At 40.3% G+C, this 12749-nt stretch overlaps 1 protein-coding gene across 1 annotated transcript; it reads right to left on the reverse strand.

The window, feature by feature from the left end:
* Positions 1-79: 79 nt before the first annotated feature.
* On the reverse strand, positions 80-7416 carry Rbm12b (RNA binding motif protein 12B). The gene is made up of 3 exons (XM_057790945.1): positions 7168-7416; positions 4347-4396; positions 80-3828 (listed from the first exon to the last, which is right to left on the reverse strand). Exon 3 carries the CDS (start codon positions 3798-3800, stop codon positions 1326-1328), a length of 2475 nt encoding a protein of 824 aa, XP_057646928.1. The 5' UTR covers positions 3801-3828; positions 4347-4396; positions 7168-7416; the 3' UTR covers positions 80-1325.
* Positions 7417-12749: the final 5333 nt, after the last annotated feature.

The raw sequence follows: 12749 nt of genomic DNA on the forward strand, positions 1-12749 counted from the left end.
TGTTTAAGTGTCATACTTTAAATGCAACTTTAAAAATAAACCGAAGAAAGGAAATATAATTTACAACTGAAAATAACAAAGTGACACAGTAAGATGTTTACGGACACGGATGACCAGAAACCCTCTTATGGGGTTAAAATCGGTTCCTTCACTTAGTGTTAACTTCAGGCAGTGGCGTAACCTCTCTAAACTATTTCTCATTTGTGAAGATAACATTACAAAGATCATAGAAATCATACATATAAAGCACTTACTGCCTAATAAATTATGTGTCCATTGTCAGCTACTTCTATTTAAGGTAAGGAAAATCTAGTTGAGTATAAGTAAAATATAAACATTGAGTATCAAAGTCAAAATTCACACCCAGAAATATTATATTTTGTGAGTCTGAATAAATACAAAATTTTGAATCTAAAAAGGAAACCTAATGAGTCACCAGTAGATTCCCTGGAAAAACTAGATTCGTTTGTCCTATCTTCCCAGCCTGAGAGTTCCCCTCTAGCCCTAAACAAATTATTTTACTGTCTTCTGAACATTTTGTGTTAATCTTAGTAATTTAGTTAGGATAAGCCCTAAGCCTCCAGTGCTTAAGATAAAATAATATTGGAGAAACTATAGACCTGTGTGTATTATAGATTGTTTGGTCCTGCTTACCATATAATTTTAAGACAACTGTTGAAAAATTTTTATAATACCCAGACGCAATTCTTTCTTTGCTTTTGTTATACAAATACAATAAGTATTTCAGTTGCAATTTTATTTTTATAAAACTTTTCAAAGTTATGAACACAAATTTTGAGAATTTCCTAAGCCTTTCATATAAGTAAATTTCAAGTTCACAGTATGTTCATTTTCTGAACTATTTAGAGTTAAGAGGAGACCTTAACACACTATCTCACACAAAGGGAGTTCTGCAGCTGGCAGCAATAAAAGTGCCTGACCTGAACAACCAGTCATTCGTCATTTCCTTAGTCTGAGTAAAAAATGGTGAAAACAAAATTAAAGATAAATTTACCTTCCCCAAACATAACCCCACATTTCACAAGACTGGGGTTTATCCATAACATCAATGAAACTAATGAATTCAGGAAATTTGTTTTCTCTGCCCTAGCAAAGAAAAAGAGAGCATATGTAATTTTAAATTATGGAGAAGAATGTCCATTTGTAAGCAAAGGAAAACCAGATTTACATAACACATTTTCTCCAGTCAGAGGTTAAAACTAAAATAGTTAATTATATATAATTAAAAATAAACTTTTTAAAAGGCTGTATTTTTACTGTATCAATACTGTGGAAGAAAACTATGAACTGAGATGAGAGGCTCTCTACAGCAAAATGAGCTGAGCTTTGCGGGGACCGACTGGTCTGCCATTCAGTTCTTTAACAGCAGCTACAGCTTCATTATAGTTTATCAGAGCAACAATGGCTTCTCCTAGAGGTAACCCTTGCTCATTATACTGTATTGAAACTGAATCAGGTATGACTTTATAACCATGGAAAAAGTCTAAAATTTCATTAGCATTAGCTTTAAATGGAAGATTCGTGATCTTAACAGGAGTTATTCTACCTGAACCACAATTTAATTTTAGATCAGGCATAAATCTTCCCTCAGGAAAACATCCCATATTATGCTTTCCAAAATCAAATTTGCCACCGTCTAGGTGATCAAAGTTCATAAAAGGACGATGACCCCTGAAATCAGGTGAGGTCCCAAAATCCTCACCAGGAGGTCTAAAACTATCAGGAAATCTAGGGTCCTCCTCTGATACGTCCCTGAGGTCTTCCCCAGAGAGCTGCCTGAAGTCCTCATCAGTGGGACATCTCAAATCTTCTTCTTGGGGAGTCCTGAAGTCCTCATCAGAGGGGTGCCTAAAGCCTTCATCTGCCATATGCCTGAAATACTCCTCTCGGGAAAGCCTGAAACGTTCTTGGTGTGGCCGTCGGAAGTGCTCCTGGGATGGCCTCCTAAAGTGCTCCTGGGGTGGCCGTCTCAAGTCCTCCTCTGGCAGCTGCCTAAAGTCTTTTTCATAAGAGTGCCTGAAATCATCTTCCGGTGACCATCTCCAGTCCTCCAGAGGCTGTCTCCAGTCTTCCTCCCTAGAGCGCCTCATGTGTTCCTCCCGGGAGTGTCTATAGTCTTCCGGGGAGTGCCGGAAGTCCTCAGGAGAGTGCCGGAAGTCTTCTGGAGGGTGCCTGTTAGATTGCTGGAAATACCTGTGGGGATGCCTTATGTCTTCCAGCTGATAGTCAACCCTTTCGGACCAGCCAAGTGAGCATACTGGTGAGTCGTTTAAGGCAAACAGATGGGAACGGTCATCTCTGTTGTGTGACTGGGAACGGGCTTGTGTTTTCTCACCACACATAAAGGAAAAATTGACACCAAACTCCTGCATCTGTACCTCAGATATAAGTCTTAACAGCACCGCTGTCCCTAAGAATCGTCTTCGGTTTAAACGTTCAGCTTTCATGGCCTGTTCTTCTGACTTAAATCTCACCAGTGCTTCCCCCAAACCAGCTCCCTTGTCATCATAAAGCAAATAAATATCATCCTCAACAAGGGGGAAGTCTGCAAAGAACTTCTGCACCTCTCCCTTCGTGACATCAAATGGAAAATTTCTTATATATATGTACAGTTTCTGACCAGAGTAGCCGTCTTCAAAGTCGTTCTGTGACCCTGGTTTCTTCTTTTCATAGCATTCAATGAATTTCATCATTTGCTTTCTAGAAATTGGGTCAATAAAAACTGGACGATATTGTAACACAGTCTTATGCAGACTCAGGGCAGTATTATAGTCTTTCAGGTTCTTAAACATCACAAAGGCAAACCGTGTTCTTCGTTCATCTTTATATAAAAATTTAATCTGTTCATTAGTCAGGTCAGTGTCTTTAAAGAAATTCCTTAGATCTCTCTTGTCAATACTTAAGGACAGATTTTTTAAGTGAAGATAAAATCCAAGAGGAGAGCGAGAACGTGTTCTTCTAGGAGATTTTGAATGAGATCGCTTTCGGAAATGTCTGTCGTTCATCCCTCTTGAAGGAGAATGTTCTTCAGATCGCAGACAAGGAATGTCACCACCCTTAGTCACACTGCCACCAAATTCAATCCACTGTTGTTCCGAACTCTGCATTACTTCTATAAATCTTGAACCCATGAAACTCCTATGGCATTTAAGACCTCCTGAGGCATCAATACATGAAGCAAACTTCACTACAGCATCACCATTATTTCGGCCATCGTGATGTTTTAAGAAAATTACTCCATCCACACACAAACCAGAGAAAAAGACACGGACATCATCTTCATTTACTAAGTAAGGCAAACCTCGTAGAAACAAGTAAGGGTTCTCAGCCTTCGATGGCCTGGTCTTTCTTGGCCTTACATCATGTCCTGCACCATTAGAGTGAAACTCAGCATCTTGGTTAACTGAAGAGCCATATCCAGAATGACTCTCCTCTTTCTTCATAGCATCAATAAAATGACACAGGTTGCTAACCCCTGATGCCCCTGACCCCAGTCGCCCTCTTCCTCCATGAACACTTCTTTTCATTTCTATGGTCTTCTGCATCTCTGCCTTGCTACTGAGAAAAAGCTCTACAGGTGAATCCTTGATAAACCCTCCTGAACGGCTTATGGCACGTCTCGCATCTTCATCTGTTGCAAAAATAATAAAAGCCTCCCCAACTTTCCCTCCAATTATATGCACTCCTCCATCAGGAATAGCCAATCCCTTGAAGAAGTGACGGATATCCACAGGCCCCGCAATAAAGGGGAGCCCCAGTAAACGGATGACTACAGCCATGCTGGGCTCAAACCACAGCAACAATGACCTGCAGACAGAAAGGTACACATAATAGCAAGACTTACTTTTGCAGCACCTTAGCGCAAACTAGCTTGATATTACCTGGTTCCTGCTTCCTTCAGCATTAATAAGTGGAAGCAAGATACTAGTTTGCAAAAAACTGATCTTATCTAATTCTTAAAGAAAACAAATACGCTCTCTCCTGTCTAAACATACAGATAAACCAACTGCCTTAAAGTAACACTTCACATCACCTATCCTATTCAATAGGAACATCAAAGTATCAACTTTTCCCTTGTTTTAAGTCTGCCAAATGCTGTTTTACAACAAAATCAAACTACTTTCAGACTCTTTAAAAACATGCCTCCTCCTGGCCCATAAGTAACCATAATAAAGTTTACATATTCAGAAAAGCCAGCTATGGTCAGTGTTCGTTTCTGCTCAGGATACTCAGCAGCCACAGAAAGAGATGCAAGGTACAAAGACACACTGATCTATCTGATGCTGTCACGGTTCTGTGCGAAGCCGTAAGCTCTGAAGTCTTACCTTTTCCTTTTATTTCTTGGAGACCTGTTAATTCTGTAAAAGCAACTTAACTGTGGAAAGAAAATGAAATATAATTAATCTTTGAACTCTGTAATTGATCTCAATGCCTGATATCCATTTCAGAATTACCTAGTAGAGCGAAACACTATAAAGCAGAAAAATTGTGGGCATTACAAAATAATTTGTCCCAAAGGGAACCTGATTATACTTCTTCAAAAAAGAAGTATAAAACCAGAGCAGACAGCTGGGAAGTATTAAAAACTAAAAATGTATGCTAAAAATTATACTACATGATTGGAATTTGCATGAAAATGTATGAATAGATATTTTGAGTGTAGTAGTGGTTACATGAGTGTATAAAATATATCAAAACTCACTGAATTTCATCATTATGTAAACTCTGGATTTATCACATGCTGATTAGAAGTTGTAGATGTACTTTAAAAAAATGTTTTATAAGTAAAACATCGACTTGAAAATCATTTATTTTTAAAGACCTTCCATCATTTTACCTAATGATGACCCAAGCATGTAGTTCAGACTTATGTCCAACTCCCTTGCCATTCTCCACCCTTCCAAGGCACACTACTCAGTCAGACAAAGCAACAATTCAAAATGATATACTGGATAAAATTATCAAAGCTCAAAAACTAGCAATTATGCAAGAAAGCCAAGTCAATGGCTACCATTTGGATACAAATTCCACATATCACAAATACAGAAACAAGCCTTATTACAATGTAATTACGGCAAATATGATAGCATCCCTAAATGTAAAAAAAAAATCAATGTCACTCCTCCTCCGATATGCTTACAACAGTAGACTGTTAAAATTCATCTCAAGCACAGACACAAAGGAAACAAAAACTATATCAACTTTGAAATTTTATTATGCCAATAGCCACTTCAAAAAACTACCCTACACACTTACATTACAGAAACCTTAATAATAATATAGAAAAGTAAACAAGAATAAAGACCAATTTGGAATCTTGGGATTGCCAACATTCATTACTGAAAAAAATTCAACTTAGTATTATTTAAGGATACTTGTATGTAGCGCTTTTACAGACACCCAATTTTTTCCAAATAACTTTTCAAATGTGCCAAATTAATCATAATTAATATTAATGTGCAAATAAAGTTTTGTTCCCTTAAACTTAAGTACCACCATACATAAATATATTCCTTCAAGTTTGAAAGATTGTCTTTAAAAGGGGGGGACTGGTCTATAGATTAAACTTCTTAAACTAAAAGTTAATAAAAATAATGGCACACACTACATTTTAAAATTGGGATTTACTATTAAAATCTTTGCAGTACAAACAAAAGTGTAAGCCTGATTTCAACAAATATTTACACCCAACATTTCAACAAAAACTATAAAAACGCTCCTTGAAACACCTGTCCACATTCAAATTCCAAGATGCCTATGTCAACTGGCTTGGCTGCGTTTTAAGTCTTTAAATATTTTGGGGAGCAAATGGTAAGCACCACTTTGTCTATCCTTAAACTTTTTAAATTCAAGAGGGATGGAATCCGAGGACATAAATTCAACTACAAGTACATGAATTCAAAAACATTTCAAGGCAATAAGTACCCGCCAAGTTCAAAATGCCTCTCACAACACATCCTAGCTTAAAACCACCTTACCTAAGTGTCTTAACTAAAGGCAGCTTCACAGGCACGAGGCCATTGCATTCCAATCCAAGAGACCTAGTTTGTGCTAATGTGCCAAGTAAAAGTTAATGTTTAGACTTCTTTGCCCTTGCCACAGCAGGTCAATGTCATTATCTGTCCACGGACAGTAACATCGAGACTATCTCTAGGAGACTCAAAGTATTTCTCACAATACACTATTTCCTCAGGATCTCCACAGTCTACTGGCACAACAGACTGCACCAAAGTCGAAACACAAATTATCCTGTTCTGGTTTCGAATGCCACTGCACAAAAATCAAAACACACACTAACCCCGGTTCAGATATGAATGCCAAAGTGATTAGTGACCGTGTTGATGTCAGGAAGCCAATCCCTAAAAATTCATTTAATGATAAACACATTTTAAACAAGCTGACTAATTTTACCACGTCATCCTTCCGTTTAAATCACCGTCTTAATTAAATGATCGCAAGTGTGCATCTTTTAATTAAGAGTCGGAGAAAAACGGGACACTGAATTTAAAGAGCCGTTATTTCAGATCCACTTGATTTTAAATATCAAATAAAAGCATTTTCCAGACATGATAATGGAGGCAGTTTTCTATATGCCTCCAACTATGTCTTAGTGCCCAGATATGAAGAACGTTAAAATTCTAAACTTGAATTTTCCTGCAGACCATCTACCCCAGTCCACAAATAGTCTCTGATATAATCTGCCTTTTATAATGCAGGTGTCTAAAATTAAAAAAAAAAAAAAATGCATGACCACATTGAGTCACAGTCCCAGGTCAGGAACTGTTAAGTCGAATCCACAGAGCACCGACTTCTCACGCCATCCATCATTAATGGGGAATCCTCCGAAGGCATCGATTCCACAGCCCGACGCCTTTGTCCACGCTCCCGAAGATCAGAGTTTCCTTCTTTTACCGCCAGGCCAACTTGCTAGGTCGGATCCGAGGCTGTCGCCAGAGTCTGCGCCCGAATTGGCTGTCAGATTAACCGGGACCGCTGTCCCGAGCGCAAACGCTCCACCCCAGCTCGCCCAAGGGGACCGGCTCCCAACCTCACTGCACCGCTCTGCGCCCCTCCAGCCCGGGGACACCGGCCTGCCGAGCTCTCCCGCGCCGCTACCCACGCGGACACGGCCGAGAAAAGCAATACCTAGGCGAGGCTCCGAGATCTTCGCCGTCGGGACCCCGCTCGGGGAGGCGGACGGAGGGCGTCGGGGTCAGCGAGCGCGCGGGGCTCTAACCGCACAGGCCGCCCTTGCCCCGGCCCCGCCTGCCCGGCCTTCCGCTCGCACCCTCCCCGCACGGCGCCCCGGGACAAGCCTGAGCGCCCGCCACACGCCCAGCTGGCCGAGCCCCTCGTTGGCCCCCAGGAAGATGGCGCCCACGCTGCCCTCCCGTCGGGACAAACCAACGGACGGTTTGTCTGCCCATGCGCTCTCCGGGCAGCACCCACAACCCAGGCGCCGAGTGGCGCATGCGCACACGCCCCGCGCCGCTTGCAGTAGTAACCTGGGTGTGTGGAGCTTCTCTGCTCATGCCCTGCGCCTGGCCAATCTGGGGACTCGGAGCTGCGCCCGCCAAATTCCCATCTGAGGAGACGACTGCAGAAATACACGAACAGGTTTCTTCTGTCTGTATGTCTGTCTGTCTTTCTTTCTTTCTTTCTTTTTCTTTTTTTCTTTTCAAGTTAAGGGAAAAGATGCGAAGGAGGGAAGCCGGAGATTTCTCTGTCCTTCATGGCTGTGGTTTCTGTTAGACCTGAGGAAAAAACCAGTTCCGCGAAGGTCTGATTAAAGCAAGCTGTATTTAGAACTGGCCTGCTAGCCGCCTCTCCTAGAGCTTTCAGAGAGCCGCCCCGCACTGGCTTCTGAGGTCCCTTTTATGGGGAAGGGTTAGTTTTCATAGAAAACAGCTGTGGAGGTTGTTATCCTTGTGCTAACTTTCCCTGTCACCTGGGTACCAAGCTGATCTCTGCCCTCTCTGCATTCTCTCTCCCTCTGCCCCCACCTTCTGAAGAGGTAACTACGGCCTCTCTCCCTTCTTCTCTTACCCCCTTCTTTTTTCTTTCTCCCCTCTCTCTTTCCTCTTTCTCTGTCACCCCTGGTCTCTCTCCCCTTCTCCCACCCCCTCCATAATCCCTTACTCTTATACCGTTTCCAATACCCACTAAATAAACTCTATACCCAAACTCTCTCCTCATGGTGTATCTGTCTCCCACCCTCAGGGGTCCTGCCAGTGTAGCTCCGCTGAAAATCTTTCAGAGATAATCGACCCTTAGCACCTGGACAGAAGAGTGGAGGCTCAAGGCTGACTGTGGGGTAGATAAGTGCAAGATTACATCAAGTGGAAGGGAAGTCATCAAGATACCTGGGAAGACACATTTTCCCTAGGCAAAAGACCAACCGTATATCACAGGTTCAGAAGCTTACCAAGGCAGGGGGGTGGGTATACATCATGGGGTCACGAATTCAGCACAGGTTGAAAAACGTGGTTTGCAGAATTCATTAGGCTTTGGAAACAGAAACTCATTCTTGTGAGGTATAGAGACTTAATAACAGTGGATAACATGTGGCTCCTGTTTTGGTTCCACATTTCCACGGGTGGAGGCTCTTCCAAAAAGCTCCTTGACACTCAGGAAAGCCACACCAATGTTCATCTTACTGCTGTAGAGTGTGCATAAGTACAAGGTCAATAGCTAAGGGCTTAATAAATGATGCTTAATCTAATATCAGTAATGTTGGTAAGTACCTTTATAAACTTGCTTTCTTCTGGAGATTTTAAAACAAAGTAGATAGATCACTTCTGAAGGTTGAGAAATGAAAAATATAATCACAAGCATGTTCTGTGGCACCTACTTTGTATTTGGTTTTTCGGAATTATTTGAAAATAACCATAAGATGTAGTTACGAGTGGTTTCAAAGCCCAATAAGAAAATGGAAACACTCTTAAATCTTAGAAGAAAATGAGTTTAATTTAGATCACTGTAAAATAATGTCCAAAATAATGTGTAGTAAGAAATGAGAGGTACTTTAAGAAGTGAATAAGGGATGTTTCTGGGCCATCTCTGTCTGTTATCCCAAAATAGGAATAATATAGAACCTGACTCTTAGGTTTGCGAGAAAAGATGATGATGTAAAACAGTATTAAAAGTGCTTTGACTTCTTTGAGATGTCAAGTTTATCCAAACAGAAGCAGAGAAGGTCATGAGAGGCATGATTCTTGGATTAAGTATCAGATAGTTTAATTTTGGCTTTGGCCCTGCCAAAATTGTGGGTTCAGGACCCTGATCTCAAAAGCTTACTAACATTTTTTGAGTTTTTTTGTTCCAGGCCTTATATTATCTCATTTTTTATAGGGAGCCTCAGAAGTGGGTCTGCTCCATCTTGACTGAAGGTCAGAGAGTTTAAGCCGACTCTTGCTCATTCTAGGTTGGTGACAAAAGATAAGACTTAAGGAATGTCTACAGACAAGATATCCTGACCTAGGGTTTGGACACTTGGTGTTTGGGGCATTAAGATAGCTTGCAGAAGTGGGTCCATTTCACCCTCACCAAAGGTCAGAGAATTCAAGCCCATTCCTGCTCCTTCAAGGAGATGACAGGAGGTTTAACCCAGGGAGTGGCTGCCTACAGGATGCTTGGTCTAAGGGGTGGGCACTGCATGTCCTGCCTAAACAACAGAATACTTAACTCGGGATATAGTGGCTTGATATTTCAGGTATTGAAGAGGTCATTGCTCTGTCGTTCTCTGTGTCATGTTAAAGCAGTCTTTTGCCTTCTCTTTAGATTAGAATATAAGCATATGGAAAATAACACAGGCCAATCATTAATCACTAGATTGCCCTCCTGGTTCGACTCTGCATCTCCATTCCTTTTCTTTCAAAGCTCTGTTCCTCATATCTAATATTTCTAATCCACACACCCATACCCTGGAACGTGTGAACCCCATCAAGGCTGGACCCCAACAGATGTCACCCCAGTGTGAGACTCCGACACATTTAATTTCAGAATTTTGTTCAAGTGTTACTACTATAATTTTCTTATTTTATAAGTGGAAATAGAACATAGGTAATTACACAGCTCCACAAGGTAAACTGTCTTAGGGTTTTATTGCTGTGAATTAATAAATTGCCATGACCACGGCAACTCTTATAAAGGAAAATGTTTAATTGGAGCTGGTTTGCAGTTCAGAGATTTTCTATCATGGCAGGAAGAATGGTGGCTTGCGGGCAGACACGGTGCTGGAGGAGCTGAGATTTCTGCATCCTTATCTGCCAGAAGTGAGCTGTACACCGATTGTGACTGGAGACCTCAAAGCCCACCCCCCAGTGACGTCTTCCTCCAACATGCCTATGAGGCACATTTCCATTCTCTCTCAAACCACCACAATAATATAGATGATAAAAGATAAATCCAGGAGTTGAGCCCTAGAGATCTACTTCAGAGAGCACTACAGAGAGGGTTCTGAATTCTGAAGGCATGTTCCCTTAGAACAAGCATGGACAATTGGTGGTCCAGGTGGCGATGCTCAGTAAAAAGAAGAAACACAGGCAAAACGAAGCTGAGGTCAGCTCTATGCTTTCTGTTTTCTGCATGGTCAGTGTTTCAAGATAAAGTATCTATTTAAAATATATCTTTGTCTGACCTTGAAAACATTCTTCATGTGACTACAAGTTCAATTATATTAGGTGATTAACTACTAACCTGCATTTCCTTATTATTCAAAACAGTTGGTAAGAATAATTTTCAAGGACTAGAAATTTGTATTACATTTTTAAATATGTACAATACCTTGAGCAAGAGTAGAAATATAGTACAGTTTGTTCTAACTAAATTAATCTCAAATTTGTATCAATATGCAAAATTTGTATACAATATATAAAAATCCAATCCAATGTAAAACATTTAAAACTAGTAGTTGCTTTTTAAAGGTAGATTTAATAATCTACCCTTTTATTCTATCATATCTATATCGCCCTTTTTATCTTTTCAAAACAAGAAACTTGAATCTAATTTCCCTTGTTTAGCTTTTTTCATGACCATTATTAATAACAATTTATAACAAATCCTGTAGTGGAATTTCAATTGTATTTTAATAAATAAAGACCGCCTGACGATCTGAGAGTAAAACAGCCCCACTGCTCAGCCTTACAGACCAGGTTATGGAAACACACACCTTTAATCCTAGTAGCCACACTAGTTGCCATAGAAATCGGGTGGTGCATGCCTTTAATCCCAGCCCTAGAGAGGATTATAAAATGAGAGGAAACAGCTCTCAACAGTCTCATTCTGAGATTCCTGGAGGCAGGATCGCCATTTCAGACTGAGGTCAAGGTAAGAGCCAGTGGCTGGCTGTTTTGCTTTTCATATCTTCAGGTTGAACCCCAATTTCTCTCTCTCTCTCTGAACTTTTATAAATCGTGCTTCACAATCCCCATAAACAATGACAGATATCCATAACCCACTGAATGACCAAAAACCACCCACCCCACCTCTTGGAAATGTGGGCATTGTATTCTTAAATTTACTTCCCTGAAAAGAAAAATTGGGGTTAATTATTAAATCCTGGGAGGGGTAGCTGTCCAGCCTTCTGTAATGGGAAAGTGTAGGGCTTGTCTCAAGCCCTGGCTAGAGCAGTTCTTTAGGCTGGATCATCTCAGCTAGCCACCTCGAAATTGTATTGAGCAGTTTGTAGTCCAAAGCCAATCTTTAGGTAGTGTTTTTCAGGAATTATCTTAGTTCTGGAGAAACCATGGCTGTGGGGCCTTATCCTCCTCCTGCAGACTCAAAGGTCACTCTCAGGCATGCTCATGATTCACTGCAAAAAACTGAAGGAGACTCAAGCCAAAAATCATGTACAGGAAGGTAGATGAAAATTTTTTTAGAATTAGTTAGTACTCTATATGACTATTAATATCATGACAAAAGTATATATAGTGAGTTAGTTTTGTTTTGTTTTTATTCTTTATTTTATCCCAATCAGGTGGTTCTTATGACATAAGACAGATAATATGAATTTCACTTTAATAAGCATACTTGGGTTTAGAGAAGGAGAGAACCACACTCCAGCTCCCCACAACAATGTGTGATTACTGAATCAGCCTTTTCCAAACTCAAAGCAGATGCTCATAGTTATCAATGGTATGATGTACATATATAGTTTTCCAAATTCTACCAAATGAAACACATCCATCTACGAGATTTCATTCCTTTGAGTTCCATTTGGGTTATTTTCTGCAGATAGTAGTTTTTGGCTGTTTAAAGAACACATAGTACATGTTCTTATAATTTTCTTGGCTTGTTGTCACATGATGGAAAAGTCTTTTTTAAATCTTTGCTATTGACATATTGTTATTGTGAGATTCTGAGGCCTTCAGCACATTTCCAATTAATAATTGATCGATTTCTGCATTACCTTTTCTAGAGGACCTGGCAAACCCATATGGGATCGAATGCGTGTTATATATATAGGATGATGATTATATCTTGTAACCGAATAAATAATGAAGTAAATTCTATATAATCTTGTATAAATTCAGTGGTTTCAATATGCAAAACAACTCTTTCTGCATATTGTGAATCAGTAACTATGTTGAGAGGTCCTTTAAAATCCCTTAGTTCCATTTTGTCTTATCACCCATGTCCTTTGCCTTACAGAAGATTCTCAGTTTCAGGATGTCCCATTTATTAATTATCGATCTCAGTGTCTGTGCTGCTGGGGTTATATTCAGGAA

This window comes from Chionomys nivalis, chromosome 16 (genome assembly GCF_950005125.1).
Source record: "Chionomys nivalis chromosome 16, mChiNiv1.1, whole genome shotgun sequence".
Taxonomy (NCBI): Eukaryota; Metazoa; Chordata; class Mammalia; order Rodentia; family Cricetidae; genus Chionomys; species Chionomys nivalis.

Bases quoted from the DNA above. Each gene is read 5' to 3' on its own strand.
- Rbm12b (XM_057790945.1), bottom strand. From the start codon at position 3,800: ATGGCTGTAGTCATCCGTTTACTGGGGCTCCCCTTTATTGCGGGGCCT.